This window comes from Neopsephotus bourkii, unplaced genomic scaffold (genome assembly GCF_033783945.1).
Source record: "Neopsephotus bourkii isolate Nb327-2 ecotype Australia unplaced genomic scaffold, CSIRO-AGI_Nbou_v1 NB_951, whole genome shotgun sequence".
Lineage (NCBI taxonomy): Eukaryota > Metazoa > Chordata > Aves > Psittaciformes > Psittacidae > Neopsephotus > Neopsephotus bourkii.
In genome coordinates, this window is record NW_026901445.1 from 3,021,400 (window position 1) to 3,039,246 (window position 17,847).

The following is a 17,847-nucleotide window of genomic DNA, read 5'->3' on the forward strand; positions in this document are numbered from 1 at the left end:
GTTAATGTGTTGTACCTAACCTCGTACCTAACCTCATGATTTCACTGAAAACATTGCCCACTCTACCTGCTAACATGTGCTGGATCAGCAGAGCAATGAGTCTACAGCTTGTTCTGCCATTCTACTTTGAACTTCACTAGGTGCGAGGGAGGAAAGCAGGAAGGGGTTAAAAAGGGTTCAGAAATTTACAGTTTCCCCAGGAAAGAAGATAAAGAATATCTCTGCCAAAAGAGGTATTTTAGGAAGTCCTGCCACCAGATCTAACACCAGCTTGACTGTTGAACTGTTCCACAGCCCCTCATGTCCCTAGTTAACCCTTCTTCCAGCTGCACTGCAGAGCTTAGAAATGAACTTGATGAAACATGAGTAACACACAATGCACATCATTAGTTCTTGTTACTCAGCAGAAAAATCAATACATGCTCTGTTACAGCATAGGACATGTTGTTACTCTAGTCCCTGCACTCTGAGGAAGCAGCTCCCACAGCCAAACTTCACACAACCTGTAGGTGATGAAAGGTGGGAGTATCCCAGCAACAATTCCAGCAATGAGGATGCTGAAAGCCTTAGCTATTGATCATGAAATAGGGGTTCAGAGGTAACTGATACCACAAACTTTAGAAATCTTTGGATAGTTTCTCATTTGGAGATCTCAACCTCTCCTCTTTTCCAAATAAGCTAAGTATCAGGACGCTATGGAAACATTTAAGGAATGCTGCATTCTGGTCTTAATTTTGTTAGTTAAAGCTCTGCTGCTTACAAGCTCAGTAAAATCCCATATCCATATTTACAGCCATGGAATGTACCTATATTTACAACATCCTCAAGTTAGTTGACTAAATAAATAAAAAAAAACCTCACCATCCCCATGGAAACTATATAATCCTAGTTTATAATAGCAAAAATGAGGGACAATTAGGCAAATATATGATCATGGCCATACATCCAACACAGGGGAAGATGGGAGGTGATGGAAAAATATTGATTGGGACCCTGCAAATTATTTGTGCTCCCTTTCCTATCTGGCATCCATCGAAGAGCTGTTCATTATGTTAGGTGTTCTGCAGGCAGCCAACCATGCAGAACACAGTCATTTCAGAACACACACACACACACACACACACGCACACACAAAAGGCACTTATGCCAAAACCAGCACAGAATAGATGTGCTGTGAACAGAACAGGGAACTCCTTCAGGCCACATTCTCCAGTGACATCTGTGCCAAGTCACATTTTGTATTGGCTATTTATAGCATTTTTCAATACTTGCTACAAACACAAATGGATTTAGCTCCACAAGGTAGGAAAAGCATTTCAATTTTGCAGGCAGGACAGTGATGACTAAGACAGAATAATTTTTCCAGGGACATAGAGAACAACGTCAAAACCACAAGTTCAAAACAGATGTCCTGGCATTCACAACTATGCTGTGAATAGCATTGCTTTTTTCCACCCTTCTGGATAGCCTTTTTCAAGTGGCCACATGGCATTGCTTTACCAGATCAAATGACGCAACAGCCACCTGTCAGTTCAAGACAATTCTTTTGCAGCCTACAGTAATAAAGCCTGACAGGTTGGGCAAGAAGTGCCCATCTGGAACCAGAGGGCAAGCTCAAGTCTGCAGGAAAACTGACCAAGCCAGTCCATGGCTCAGTTAATTATTTCAGATCACTGTCAGAACACATGGGATCATTCACAATCACAACCACATAAATGCTTTCACACCCAATGTCCACAGTCCTTCTACAACAGCATGATCTTTGGAAAATGGTACAGATGATGTGTCACATTCAGACAGTGAATCGCAATTCCTAGGACATCATCTATACAAGCAACACTGTAAACCCAATGCCGTGCTGTTTGTAGGGCTCTGCCTATGAAAAAAACACAGAAAGGAGGCATTAACAGATGCAGTGATAAGAAAGAGAAAACAAGATTTTTTTCCTTCCCCAAGTACCTTGCTGTCTGTCAAACAGAATGCTGTCAGTTACTGCAAAACCCTGCCTGCTGGTATACTTGAAAACCTTGCAGCACTGCCTATGCTTGCACTGCCTAATACTCTGTTAAGAGGGGTGTGTAAGACAGGCATTTTAAGCAAACCTGATAGTGGGTAAGAGAAAGACCTCAAAGACATGGGTAAATGTACAACTGCCTCCACAGCAGTAGCATTCAACTGTAAGGACTAAGTGTTCCCTGTGCTCTCCATTCAATTTAAAAATAACACTGTGAGAAAATTGTACCAAGAAGCATGGATAGGTAGTCCATGCAGAAGAAACTGGTTGTAATGCATGACTGAGCCAGTGCACTCATGTAACTTTCATCACAGTCAAATTTGTCTCCCTCCTTGTTTTTTGGAAACTCAGTCTTCAGGTACTGAGAGATAGCAGTGGAAGGACATTGTGGTCAATGGCTCAGTGTCCACCTGGAGACCAGTAACGAGTGGTGTCCCTCAGGAATCGGTGTTGGGACCAGTCTTGTTCAACATCTTTCTTGGCAACAGGGACAGTGGGATTGAGTACGCCTCAGCAAGTTTGCCGATGACACCAAGCTGTGTGGTTCGGTTGATACGCTGGAGGGAAGGAATGCCATCCAGAGGGACCTTGACACGCTTGCAAGGTGGGCTGATGCTAACCTCATGAAGTTTAACCATGCCCAGTGCAAGGTCCTACACCTGGGTCGGAGCAATCCCAGGCACAGATACAGGCTGGGCAGAGAAGAGATTCAGAGCAGCCCTGCAGAGAAGGACTTGGCGTCGTTGGCTGATGAGAAATTGAACATGAGCCGGTTTCCATGTGCACTCGCAGCACAGAAAGCCAACCATATCCTGGGCTGCATCAAAAGGAGCGTGACCAGGAGGTTGAAGGAGGTGATCCTGCCCTTCTGATCTGCTCTTGTGAGACCTCACTTGGAGTACTGAGTGCAGTTCTGGTGTCCTCAACAGAAAAAGGACATGGTACTGTTGGAACAAGTCCAGAGGAGGCCACGAGAATGATCAGGGGACTGGAGCACCTCCCGTATGAAGATAGGCTGAGAAAGTTGGGGCTGTTCAGCCTGGAGAAGGCTGCGTGAAGACCTCATAGCAGCCTTCCAGTATCTGAAGGGGGGCTATAGGGATGCTGACGAGGGACTCTTCATTAGGGACTGTAGTGATAGGACAAGGGGTAACAGGTTAAAACTTAAACAGGGGAAGTTTAGATTGGATATAAGGAAGAAATTCTTTACTGTAAGGATGGTGAGGCTCTGGAATGGGTTGCCCAGCAAAGTTGAAAATGCTCCATCTCTGGAGGCGTTCAAGGCCAGGTTGGACAGAGCCTTGTGTGGCATGGTTTAGTGGGAGGTGTCCCTGCCCATGGCAGGGGGGTTGAAGCCAGATGATCTTAAGGTTCTTTCCAGCCCTAACTATTCTATGATTCTATGACTATCCTGGTTCATCTTTCTCACTCCTCTGGTCTAACACTGATAGTGGTGCAACAGCTTTCTTCTCTGTAGAACCTGTCACCTAAAACAATCTCCAAAATACCCTGCACTGAAATATACACAGAAAGATGGTCCTCTCCCAACCACAATCAGGACTGAATAAAGTGAATACAAATAGTCCTGTGCTGCAGCAGGGAACTGAACTCTATATGTGCCTCAGAAATACTAAGCCAGTGCATAGGACACATTTACATGGGAGCTAAAACGCCTTCAAGAATTTCACAGCAAGACTGTGCTGACTGATCATTAGTTTTCCTACCTAACAAAATTTCAACCTCTCTTCCATGGCAGGTCATTGATTCTCTTAAACCATTTATCCAAAAGTGAAATACTTTGAAACTATTTTTTTTTGCCATCTTGAACTAGGGAGGACTAGTATATGCAAATGAAACACATCCAGATTCTGCACACCCTTTTTCCATTACTTCTGTGCTGTGCTGTCAGCTTGGGAGAACACATAACACTCCAGACAATGAGCCCCCTCCAAACAGAAGATCAAGGAGCACAGTGCATCTCAACTACTAGTTTTATGAGGTACCACAGATGCATTACACGCAAACCAAAGGACACCAAGTAGTCTGTCAGTTTCCCAGTCTCTATATAATCTGGCTAGTGTATCCAAGTGTTTAGAAGTGACCAGTACAGTTCAATTATCATTAATGACAACCAGTGGGAATGAGATGATGTTATGTTGAAAGCACAAGGAAATGCTGTCCTACCTGGGGCAATTTCAAAGAGATGTTTCCCTGGTTCATCAGGATTAGGTGGCAGCTCATTCACCTGATTACCTTGCAGTAGTATCAAACCCTGTAAGGGACACAAACACCAGTGAAAAGGGAAAGGCTACAGAGAGGATGGCAAAAGTAAGATAAATATAACAAACACAGCAAATTTAAGCCCCAGTTTTCCACAGAGCCTATCTCCTTTCCACCCTTCTGAGCAAGAAAAGATTGAGCTGGGCATGCACCTGCCTCACCAATCTTTTCTCTCACACTGAGAACTTCTGATAAAATTTTCTTTCCTCTAGAATAATATTCTGAACATACATAGGAGATTTGAATAGTTTATAGGACAACAAATACTACTCTATATCCAACCAATCTGCATCACCCCTCCAGCATTGCTATGTTTAAAAAAAATCAAACCAAACCAAAAGATGATAAAAGTTCCAGAAGCAAAATTACCCTGCCCACATTGCATATATACAGACTGTTCAACAGTGTGGACTACTGCTATTCCATCTACAGAATATAAAAGCAAAAATAATAATGAAAGAAAAAAATAGAAACTGTGAAGCCACTGTTTACTGAGACCTTCAGTTTGGATATCCTTGGTTTTGATTTAAGGAAATTGTGTTTACATTTTTGTCTCAATTGTTTCCTTGCATTTAAAAATCAAAATTCTGTCATTTGTGTAACAGCAAGAGATGGGGTTGGACGTTCTGCACCACACTGTAAATTTGTGCATAATGCATTTGACATACACAGATTTGAAAAGGAAAAAAAGCCTGAACGATGGCACAAACGACCGCTTAGAAGACAGCCAGAGGTATTCAGCCAAATACTGCAAGGGGACGAACCCAGCACCTGCCGGCTCCACAAAGCATCCTAGAGGGGAAGAGTGAACATTATACATTTTTGTGTGCATTCTCTCCACATAACTTAACAGTTGCCTGATGCTGGTAAGTAGAGCAAACTGTGAGCAAGGCATGCTGAAAACAGTGAAAGATGATTGAATACTCCAGGCTCCATGGTAAACTTTTTGTTCACCAGGAAATACAATAAGAAGGAAAAAGACTGAAGACAGATATATAAAAAAAAAAAAAAAAAAAAATTGGAAGAAATACTAAACTAAGCTCCACATGCTATGTAGCAGTACCTTCCTCTGTGCCCCATTTTGCAATAGGCAGCGCAGCCCAAAACAGCAGTGTCTGCAGACCCACCGAGCAGACATTAATTTCCTTTCCTGGTGCAGCCCCTGCACTAAACATAGACATTGCAACTTGCACAGCTGCTGTGCTCCAGGAGAGAAGAAGGAGAAGGATTAGACCTGAATGGCATTCTTCTTCTTCCCTTTCCTATGCTGCAGGAAACAAGGAGAACTGCCCACCAGAATTCCAGAGCAGAGCTGCTGTAAGACCAGAAGGGGAGTTGGTAAAGTGCTGATATAGAAGAGGATAGGGCAGATGGGCAGAGAAGTACCTCACCGCACTGTAACCTCCACCATGAATTCCCAGCTTCTACATAAGATCATATCAACCATGGAACAAGAATTTCTGAAAGGATCAAGTCTTGCTATAGTCATAATTCTGACACCTTATTTAAAAGAACAAAGTATTTCTGATATCAGCATCCTGAAAAACTGAAATTATACCATCATTACCACCATATATGAACTGTCTCCTCCCAGAAAGCAAAGAGCAAAATTCCGAAGCAAATTAAAGCCCTATGCACGCTGCAACTCATGAGATTCATGAAAAATTGAGGCGGTATTGGGGCATATTATGTCAGACAGGAATAACGACCAAAACATTAAAACACAGAATAGTTAGGGCTGGAAAGGACCTTCAGATCATCAAGTTCCAATCCCCCTGCCATGGGCAGGGACACCTCACACTAAACCATATCACCCAAGGCTCTGTCCAACCTGGCCTTGAACACTGCCGGGGATGGAGCATTCACAAATTCCCTGGGCAACCCATTCCAGAGCCTCACCACCCTAACAGGAAAGAATTTCCTCCTTATATCCAATCTAAACTTCCCCTGTTTAAGTTTTAACCCTTTACCCCTTGTCCTATCACTACAGTGCCTAATGAAGAGTCCATCCCCAGCATCCTTATAGGCCCCCTTCAGATACTGGAAGGCTGCTATGAGGTCTTCACGCAGCCTTCTCTTCTCCAGGCTGAACAGCCCCAACTTTCTCAGCCTATCTTCATATGGGAGGTGCTCCAGGCCCCTGATAATTCTCGTGGCCTCCTCTGGACTTGTTCCAACAGTTCCATGTCCTTTTTCTGTTGAGGACACCAGAACTGCACACAATACTCCAAGTGAGGTCTCATGAGACCAGAGTAGAGGGGCAGGATCACCTCCTTCGACCTGCTGGTCACGCTTCTTTTGATGCGGCCCAGGATATGGTTGGCTTTCTGGGCTGCAAGCACACAGAAGCCAGCTCATGTTTGATTTTCTCATCGACCATCGATGAAGTGAACACAGTATGATTTTCAAGGGCAGGATCCTGAGTTTTGCTTCTACCCAAAGCTGAGTGTTTTTTGACATAGAGCAGTTCTCCTTTAACAAGGCAGTTCTCTGACACAGAAGTGGTTTAATCAAATATGCTGAGGCCCACACTCCCTCTGAGCAAAACTACCCAGTTTCAAAGTGGGTAGTGCCTACAAGCCAATACAAAATAAAAATTAGGTCTTCCTTATCCGACAATGCAAGCAGAAGTCCCCATTTGAAAGAGTTACCTAAACCTCACATCTGTAATCAAGCAGAACTCAGGGCTTGATTTAGAGTCCTGTATTACTTAAGAAAGAGGTGTGCTTTTGTGGTCTTCTTCAGTGAGACAAACCTTTGGTACACAAGCATGAGCATAATCGCTAGAAGAGATGACAGAGGCATAAATTGTTTGAACTAACATTCCTAACCCTAACCAAAGCATTTCTGCGTAAAAATACACTTCCTTTTCAGTCCTTTTCAGAACATATTTGATTCCATATGGCCTGTACAAAGTCCTCATTTGGGTGACTGGTTTCTTAGTCTCACTTTAACAAACTTTGATGAAATGGAAAAGAGGAAGACCACAAATAGAAAAACAAACCACAGACACAGAACAGTGGAATGAACAAAGGACTTGCTGGGACTTGCTGGGGACTGTTCTCCAGTTTAGCTACTTCGTCCTTATCACTGTGCACCTCATTCAGCTTGCACTGAGGTTGCAGCAAGTTGACCTGGTAGCATTAACAACTAGGACTAGGGAAATAAAATTAGAATGATTCTTCAGAAAGGAAAATTGAGGGATGCTTACTTTACCTATGAAAATAAGAGAAGTCTGCAACCTAGGCTCATCTCTGGAAAGTATTTTTAGGTCATGGGTGTATAGATAGCAAAGATCTTCTAAACACCTCCTTGAGCATTCCTCTCTGCACATGGCAGGGGATTGTGCTGGCTCTTTTATCCTGCCCTTTTAGGGAACAGGAGACTTCTCCAGAGGGTATCATAGTACCTAGCTCACAGCTGTCCAATCTGTTTGTCACACTGTGGAAAACTCTAAATAAACACTCTGAAAAGATAGAAAAACACCCAGTTTGTATTATCAGGGAGAGTGTATCAATTCTGACAGTTGCCGTCACTGGTAAAAAGACATTACTAAATTTAAACAGATTGATGTATCCTTGTCCAGCAGCCGCTCAGACTGCATTAGCAATCTTGCTTGGGAAGTAAATTAATGACGGATTAAATCAGTTTAAATTCTCCAAGGTCTAACTTGATATATGCCAAAGCATGCCCCAGAAATAAACTTCAGTTCATGACTAAGTTATTCCTCCCTCCCTCAGGCTTTGAGAGCCTGAATGGCTGAACACTCAAGGGACAGGCAATATTTTACAGACCTTCCAGTAAGCTGAAGGTCCAAATACAATTTTTGATGATAGAATCACCTTGTTCCCTTCTGGGGCATTGGTGCTTTGAGGGAAAGTCTTAAGAGCACAGATGTTCATACCTTAAAGCTATTACTGTAAGAAGGCCAATTGAGACTTTCTTCACTGAATCAGGCTCTGGAGAACCAGGGCTTAGGAAAGAAAAGCTGTGACACAGGAAACATGAACAGAAAGCTTCCTTTTCTTGACCAAGTTCCTGAACAAACACAGCTGGTGCCAGAACCCTGATCATCCTAATTCTCATACCATTACCTTTAACACAACACATCAGACACTGTTACAAATGCTTACAAGATGGGAGAGGAAGAACAGCAGGGCTCAAATCTGCCCTCAGATATGTATTTCTCAATCCCAGGCCAAGAATGATGAACTAACTACATTAATTTCTTTATTTTAGTTGAACATTGAACAAAACCTCTGCAACAGCTTTCTGAACCCAAATTCTAAAGATCAAACAGCCAAAACTAACCAACAAGCAGACTTAGCCTTGGTCTCAGATGATGGACAAGATGGAAGTCAAATTGCCTCTTAGCAGGCTGAGGATAGACCCTTCATGGTTCAGCTGATCTTAGCAGAACAATTAATTAACTGATAAACTGAGTTAATCACTGTCTTCATCCTCATGTCTCAGGCCAGGAACAGAGAGCAAAATAACTTAAGAAAACCTAAGCTCAGAGCAATATCAACATTCTGCTTACCTTATAATTTTCCAAAGAAAGGAAAAAGTGAATGAAGATTCTGAGAGAAGAAATAACCCTCCCCTCAACATTCTTTTCTCCTGTGTTCTTGACATCCTCAGATTTCCTAATCAAAAAAACAAAAATCCCCCCCCCCCCCAAAACAAACAACCCCCTTCCCAAAAAATCCACAACAAATCCAAACAGAAAAGCCCACCACCAAACCATGTACACCAAAGCTTTAGTTTATTGAGTAAGGTTCCACCTGAATTTATCTGACAGTCCAGTTTTGTGACAATGCCTTTTTTAGGGAAAAAAGAATTAAATGAAAAGTTTCTAATGTTACTGGAACTGGATTTTGTTTGGGGGAACATTTTATGAATAGCAGACCTTAAAAACTTCTAGAGACAATACTGGGAAATAAAGAGAAGACTTCTGAAGCTGAATGCATGTTAGAAACCCCTAAACAAAGATTATAACAGATTCCTGGTTTGTGGAGGATTTGGGGTTTTGTTGTTGCATTTTTTGTTGTTTTGGGTGTAGTGGGTTTTTTTTTGTTTGTTTGTTTCATTTTGTTTTTTTCTTTCTGTCAAACTATACCTACAAATCACACTGGACCAGAGGGTTGCAGAAGTACCTATTGGTGTGAGTAACAGCAGCAGTTCCACCTGTATATTGCTCATGGAGTAGATGGAACTAGGAAGCCTGGTTATTTCAAGGATTTTCCAGGTACTGGCTACCTTTTTTCAGCCAAAACAAAAACCTCCTCATTAGAAGCTAATAATCTCCACAATGATTTGGAGGATGAAATTCCAGTCTGTTTCATACGTAGGTACAGCTTTGCTCCTTCATCTTGCAAAGTACACCTTAGATTGGAAAGAGAAAGCAGATAGCCATGAGATAGATTTTACTGACAAAAAATGTTCAGAATACATGTGGATAGTCTGACAGGACAGAGATGTGCAGGCTCACACAGAAGTCTTGGAGAAGAGGGATAAATGCCAAAATGTCCTGTTATTATGAGATATTGCCTAACATCCAGTTAATTTCCATTACCAGCCTCAAGGGTCACAGCTGTCTTTCTCAGCTATGTGGGCACACTTGTACTACTGTCCCTTCATTCCAGAGAATCCCGACCAACAGCCATCTATAGGTTCCAAGAGTACAATCTCACATGTGGGATGCATGCAGTCCTAGTCAAAGTCAAATATGAATCCTAATTTGCAACTGTTAGAATAGTCAGAGCATGGTCTTGCACCACCCCATACAAAATTGTTTCCCTCAGTGATAAATATATGAAAAAGAGACAAGGTTAAAAAAACTCTTTCCAACATGACTATCTGAGGCAGCTTCTTCCTCATCATGTTCACTGATACAATTCAGAAGTGGCCAGCTCTCCCTATGTATTGTCTAGGAAGATAAGGTACTTGTCTTAAAAGTGCAAAATCCAGTTGTTGCTTGCAGAGTCCTGAGCAATAGCAAGTTCAAGTCTTTCTAGCCTTTACACAGCAGGTTATCCCTAATGATGGATCAAATCCCTGATTAGGTAAGAGCAAGATGCAGCTAACATCCTCCTGCAATTATCATGCGTGTGTCAGGCTCACAGGGGAAAACTCATTTCCATTCTCACTCTACAGTGAAATGTAGGTGTGGCAGTTAAGCACACAGCTGCATCAAGCAGTAATAATAGACTATAACAAGCGTGTGGATTGTGATATTACACAGACTGTCACCCTGTAATGCTTGTACTGACTCATCAGGAGGCAGCAGTAGAGGGACATTATCTGTCTTATTCAATTATATTCCCTCTGTTCAATCACTCTGGTTAAAGGCCTGACAGTCAAAACAATGACTACATGAAATATGCTGGATAATATACTACATCAGCTAGGAAAAACCTTAGCTCAGATGCTGCAATAATATTTTACAAGGATATTGAAGAAACTGAATAAGAAGCTCTTCACCTCAGCTGTAAGCTTTATCCCATCCTGCAACACACCTCCTCACAAGTGATGTAGAACTGTCAGAGAAGCAGAAATTAATCCTGAATCTAGTGCCAAGTCTAGACTGCCAACTACAATATACTCAGCTCTGCATTTCCCGTAGGTATAGGAGCACTCTCCTTTTTTTATAACTTGTTCTAGGGATCCACTTTTAATTGTAAGAAGTTGGTACTAGAATAGTAACAAGCTTGCAAAAAGACATGTGAAGCAGCAGGAAGTTATTAAAAAAAAAAATCCATTAATTAATACTTCGCTTGAGACATACTTCTGCAATATTCACTTCATTAAAACTGTTTAAAATATTCACTACCAAAAAGTTACATGCTACATGCCCATAGGAAAGTTGCATGGTGACCTCCTATTATCCTTTATGATCTGCAAACTGCTCTACAGCTACTCAGCGCATAGTTAATTAGAATCTCCTAAATCATTTGCAAGAATAAATGTGCTTTGGAAAGCTTCCCTGCACACATTTGTTGTCCTGTGGACAAACCAATATAGCTGATCTAAACTTTAAATTAAATTTAAATTACTAAATTTTAAGTAGTCCTACTGTGATTCAATTTACTCAATTATCATTTAGTGGTTGTTAAATAATGGTTGCTAGCAGGCTGTCTAGCCACTAGCCAACCTCTTCTCTCATTGCTAGCTACTTATCATTCTGACACTCTTTCCTCTATCAGTTTTCTTCCTGCAGTCTACTTTGGGATGGCTCTATGACACTGTTTAATATGTACTGCACAACAGGACTTAAATCTGTTTCCACCAGGAAAAGTGTTCTTTCATTCATGCTACATAAAGTATAAAGGTTTTGACAAAGGAAGTTTTGACTTCAGACAGTTTGTTTTCCCCCCACTATAGGCATTTTCCCCCAGTCTGCTAAATTAGTTTTCACTATCGGACTCACACTTCTCCCATACACAGACAGCACAAAGCCTGCATACATTCTTTCTCCTCAAAATTTGTATAGAAAAGCAATAATTCCCAGATGCATATACAACACACTAAAGCACATATTACACAGCCCATCCTCAAGTCCTGCATGCTGGCATGTAACAAAACCTACATATTCTACCCACACAAGCCAGCCCTAAGTGGCTGGCTCATCTCTTGGTTTAACATTGGATAGTTGGGAGATAATGATGCCCAGCTGACTAAGCAAGGTTTTTTACTCCTGCCTCAGTAATCTAGGACTCCATAGCTCTTTCTGTCAAACTCCAGTTTCATAGATGACCATAGTAAAGTTTGGAGGTCAGCGTTCCCTAATGGGTAAGAAACACCTAATCTTTTCCCTAGCTGTACTACTTGCCTGGGTAGTACCAAAGTCTCCCTGCAATGTCTCTTGCCATTGAGCCTCTTTAAGTATATATTGTTTTAGCTAGGATAGAGTGCAACTGAAATGAGCTGTCAATCAAAGCAGTGACTATGACCCACATAGAAGTCACAAGCAAGACACCCTACAGTTCTCTAGTCATACCTGAGGTTTGGTTTCTTCTTCATCCTTATAATAGAAGAGCTGGTCCCCACGCAACACAAACCACCGCTGCTGCCAGTTCTTCATAATGCTCCTCTGTTTCTTCAGCCAGCCACACTTCAGCACACGTTCTTGAGGGTTTGGAGAAGAAGGTCTGGGGGGAGGCCCAATCTGTTCACCCATCACCAAACTTTTTGACCGGGCTGAAAAAGCAATTACAGAGCAAATGAAACAAAGAAATAAGTATAAGAACATACAGAAAGACTAAATAACTGTTCCAGACTTTCTTCTCAGACATGGACAGAACATTACATGCATGCTTACTCTTTGAATAGGTACCTGTTTTTCCAGCTGTACATACAAGTTCTTGATAGTCAAACACAAGACAAACATTAACATTTTGGTGCTACTCACTCCAGTAACCTTCTAAGTGACACAATACCTTCATCAAGGTTTCACTGCTCATACTACCTTTTTTTTATGGTCATTACTGCCTTCCAGTTCTACATGGGAATAATGACATTGCTGTCTCCTAAAGGGAGATTTACCCAGTGAGAATGTCTAAGTGTGGCGAGGGAGAAACAGAAAGAAGGAAGGAGAGAGTATAAGAAAATATTTTCACTCCACACCCTACTACCCAGAATGATTAAAGTCACCTCACTCTTCAGGGCTTTCTGACACTGAAACAGAAAAAAACAATGAAAATTAAAAAAGACAAGATAGAAAAAACACTTAAATCTCAGAAAAGACTTCAGAAGAAGAAAATAATGCTAGTTTTCTTCCTCTTCTCCTCTCACAATCCTGCAGTAAGAGCACTGAAGCTTTGGGGCATTTGAAACTAGTCTAGAGTAGCAGATGATTATATATTGCAGGCAGCAAGCTAGTCCTCTAGAACAGATAGGTTAGATAACTTCATAGGTCTTTTCCACCTCTACTTCCTTTGGATTTATGAAGTATCTTATAATTAATACCTCATGCCATTTTCCTTCATTGCTGCCAACATGATCCTGTTCCTTCCTATTTTCTACATTCCACAATCAATGTAGAAATTTTATAATTGCCCACTTGAAACAGAGGTACAGTTTACAGGCCAGTACCAGCAAATCTCCATCACTGATGTTTTATGTTAGCGCCTAAAAACCAAGCAAACTTCTTACTCAGACATCCCGGATACACTACAGCTAATTCAGCCTGTAACAAAGGGCAATCCTCTGCCTCTCTGTCTAGTTTTGCCTCTTTTGAGGTCAGACAATTAAAATATCTTGCCTTGATATTACCACCTTGCTCTGGTTTCTATCCCTGGTTCCTCACCACAGAGTGATGCAACTGACAGCATATACCAAAGAAAGAAAAATAAAATGGAAGTGGTGGTTGGGGAATAAAACATATTAAAAAAATAAATCACAACAACAACATTATATTTGATCCTATTTCTTCTCTTCCATGAAGCAAGCTGCAGTAGAAGGAGACGCAGATATAAAGTACTGAGTTCAGATCTTTGGAGAGCCTTCTCAGTGTAATTCAGTACGGGAAATCATATTGGTGTTCATGATAAAAATCTATTTTGAAGTTCCCCATGACCTGGCAGCCAGGACATCATGTTCTGCTTTGTAAAGAAATATAAGCCCAGCACTTTTATACACTAAACATTTCTGTCAGGGGAGGGCAGATCTGAATGGTGGCACATCATCCATTACCAGAAAGTCTCAATGACAGCAATCTCCACTTGTCTTGTAACATGTACTCCACTCCAACTTAAAAATCCACTTGCCTCTCTTTTAACGATCCAGTAGGCTCTCAGTCCGGCCTCTTAACAACGTCCCAGTTTTATAGACAGAAGATGGCATTACTTTGTTAGTCTTAATTTTCAGTGAAAACCCTGTCTGATGGGCTGAAGGGGTTCCTCCTACCCATATTTCTCTGAACTGATAAACTAGGTTCTGCTATTCTCAACAGATTAATAACAGGTTTGCCTTCTGCCTCAATCAAGAGAAATTAGGTTTCACCCTGTAACTATTTAATGCAGTTAGAAATTAAGTTTTTATTTTGTTTTTTTAGTCTCATATTAAAATTAAATTAGAAACTTCAAATGTTGTAAGAAGCTCTGATACAGTATTACAGCTTTTTTAGAATTACACTTCTCTTACTTTTGGTTAAAATGCTTTGCCAAATTCAGCCTGAGCTCATATACAGCACTGGTCCTACATTAGTGAAGTTTACCAGTAAACTTCAGATTTGCCTAAGTAACCCACTGCTACGCAATTCTGATTTTTACATAGCCAAAATAATAATAAAAAAATATAATCATAGAATTCACCTAAAAATTAGGCTTATTCTCTAATCTTACTCACTATAGCCTGAACTCTCACAGACAGGCATTTTCATTCCAGCAAAACGTACAAAGAACCACTTTTCACCAAGTGAAGAGCCTTATACCTTAATACATCCCTTCCTGGCAACACAGTGCCCTCTAGCAGATTATTACAAAAAAATACCAGAACAACTTCACCTCCCTCCCCATCCCCTGTAACTGCCAAGAAATGGAGGATCCTATTTCATACGTATGTAGTAAGCAAACTTCATATTAAAATCTCAGTTGTAGAGGCTCATAAGGATTTAGCTAAAGGAACCACCTCTGCCTCATCACAGGCCACATTTTACAACAGGGTCCAAGCAGCAATCTGGTTTAAACCACCCCAGATTCACATTACAACATACGTTACTACAAGAATATCCCAAGAATCTGCTTTTCAAAACAAAACTATAATGTTTCTTAGCCAGCATTTTGGCTATTAACCTAAACTGTTAGTCTAATAATATCAAAGTCCATACTACAGTGAGCTCCTCAGCAGTCTCCAGATTAAGTGTGCAAACCCCAGCAGTTTCTAGTCTTCCTTACTTGCATATAGTTACATAAACCATCTCCTGCCTCACCCGTCCCTCTAAAAAGAAATCAAATTTATTTAAGTGGAACTTACCTTTATTTTAGCATCTATACTGGCACAGACCAAATATTCAGCTTTGGAATAACCCAAAGTATGCTATTTTGTATCTCCCCTGCACACAACCTTTGGTATTATTTGTACAGCTCTACCTACTCATTACTTATTGAAGTGCAGAATTAAAACTTTCATAATGAGTCACTGAAGAACACATATCTTCGTGTTTTTATCATAAGCAGCACCATGTCTTAGTCAATCATTATGGTGGTTACTTCTTCATGTTTAGCTTTCCATTTCCTTAGAGTTTCTAGTCATGACTGTAATAGGTAATTTAATTAGGGAGCTACTTAGCAACCTCATCTGTAAATCAACAGCAGGGATCAGATAGAAATTTTTAGGAGGACGAATTATTTATGGCTATTAAAAACATTGATGTTTATATTGCATGCTTCACGTAATACAATAATTGCATAGAGGTCAGAAGAAAACTTTCACAGATGAGCACAGCCTGCCTTTAAAGCAGCACATTTTTCATACTACTGGGATCAAACCATCTCCTTTTATAATCTGATTCAGTACATCAAGCCCTTGATTCTTAATAGTAGATATGTATTCTTAGTGCTCATCCATTTAACAGGATTATGGAATCAGCAGAGCATAAGGAAGAAAACAAATCAATAAATCAGACTCAGAACAGCTCATCAAATATTTTACATGCTCTAGAGCTCTGATCCAGTAATGCCTTTTCAATACTACCACACAGTTTGGTTTTGTTCTTTACATTTTCATTAATCAATTATAAATTCCATACACATTAAGTTCTAAACCAAAATCAATGTCGAAAAGATTCAACCTCTCCTTGGATAAAAGTTTAGGATTCTTTTACACAGCACAGCAATACTAAAATACTGACTACGTGACATAGTCAGCAGCAGGGAAACAAGGCAATTACAGCACAGCAAGATTACAACAGACCATGCAGACCCATATCCTTGCTGCCCCATAGGTGGCACTAAGGACAAGCCAAGCCTGGTTTTTTTTTGGCATGACGCAACATTAGATGGCAAAAATCAGAATCGAAGGTGTTGAAAATACTCCTGTGACTGGAAGTGACACTGGCATATAGAAGTTCTTGTATCTAGATGAATATGGAAAGAGGAATATAAGGAAAAGCAGGGGGTGACGATCAAGGCTCGCTGTGCAACTTCCTGAGCTGTGCTAAATAAGCTCCCCATCCAAACCTCCACACTAGGCTGGCATTTCTGTAATAGTAAACTCAAAGATTATTATAATCAGTAGATAGATCAAATCAGACACAGCCATGCTGCAATTCCTAATAGAGATAGCAATCCCTATTCCCATCTTAATTCAGCGCTGTCTAAAGCTACTCTTTCTCCACTTCTCTTCCTTGCCCTATTAACAGGGCACTATATAGTTCTACAAGAGTTTCTCTGCAACTTTGACCTGCCTCCAAGCAACATACATATTCCCGTTTTCTCATCACATCTATTTCCTACCCTCAGCATGCACATAACAGACAAGTTCTTCCCTACCTATACCATCCCCCTTCCTGAGCTTAATCCTGCCTGGCAACATTATTCAGTTTTTACCCTTTTCACTCACAGCTCCAAACACCACTACAGATTTGAGCAATCAATAAATCAGAGGCATGGAAATCAATCAAGTCAATGCAATTCAATATCAGTTAAAGTTGTAATCTTTTGAACTTTTGTAGGCCGTTAGCTTAAATCAATAGTCATTAAAATTGATTCTGGCTGACAAACTGCCCTACAGTGAAGGCACTTTGCTCTAGTGTTTCTTCAGTCTAGTGACAGCGACACTATATTATTTCTGATACAGTTTTTGTTTAAAGTACTAGCCACAAAGGGAAGTGGTTTCGCATACTACAAACAAGATTTTCAGTTGTTCCATTTAATTGAATAGATTTGCCTCAAAAATGGATGCACTTAAACACAAGATTCATAGAAAGAGATACAATTTGGTGAAAAAAAAAATGCAGTAGGTGATGAAATACTTGGTTTAGATTTGTTTTCTGTGTCCCTTACATATCTGTATTTCTGTTTGGATTTGACTGCTAAGACAGCACAGTCAGTAAGCACAAATGAAACCAAGACACTTCCTCAACACAGTCTGAGAATTTAGCATCTTGAAACACAATTAGCAAGGACATTGAAGGCAGAAGTGGTTGGTGATGGGATGTGTTTAGGCAACTAAAAGGGTATTGGTTACAAGAAAGTGGTTACAACTAAAAGTGGCTTTTAGTTCTCTCAAGCCAAATAAAATAGTAACCTGTAACAGAAACTAAAGGGTGATACACAGCCACATGCCTGCTAACATTCTGTGACCTGGAGGACACTTACCACATTCAGAAACATTACTGTAAGAGTAGGTTGTGCTCCATTACTTCTATTTAATAAAACTAATCTGTCTGTTTCAGAACATGTGCCATGTTCTACTTACTTTCATTGGTTTGTTTTTCTTTCTGCCAAAATAAAAATTTGGTCTGCAAAATCATTATTCATGCCCACCCATCAAAAAAGTCTGGAAACCCGTATTTTTTTTTTCCTAGGAGAAGCCATACATGCATTACACTG

At 40.6% G+C, this 17,847-nt stretch overlaps 1 protein-coding gene across 3 annotated transcripts in view; it reads right to left on the reverse strand.

Moving 5' to 3' along the window:
• The window catches only part of ARHGAP22 (Rho GTPase activating protein 22), a 150,564-nt gene that overhangs the window by 116,990 nt on the left and 15,727 nt on the right, over positions 1–17,847 (reverse strand). For all 3 annotated transcript variants that reach the window (XM_061358823.1, XM_061358821.1, XM_061358822.1), the window contains exons 2-3: positions 12,294–12,493; positions 4,199–4,286 (exon numbers count right to left, since the gene is read on the reverse strand). In XM_061358823.1, coding sequence (XP_061214807.1) covers positions 4,199–4,286; positions 12,294–12,473 — 268 coding nt within the window. In that variant the 5' untranslated portion in view covers positions 12,474–12,493. The remainder of the gene's footprint in view (positions 1–4,198; positions 4,287–12,293; positions 12,494–17,847) is intronic.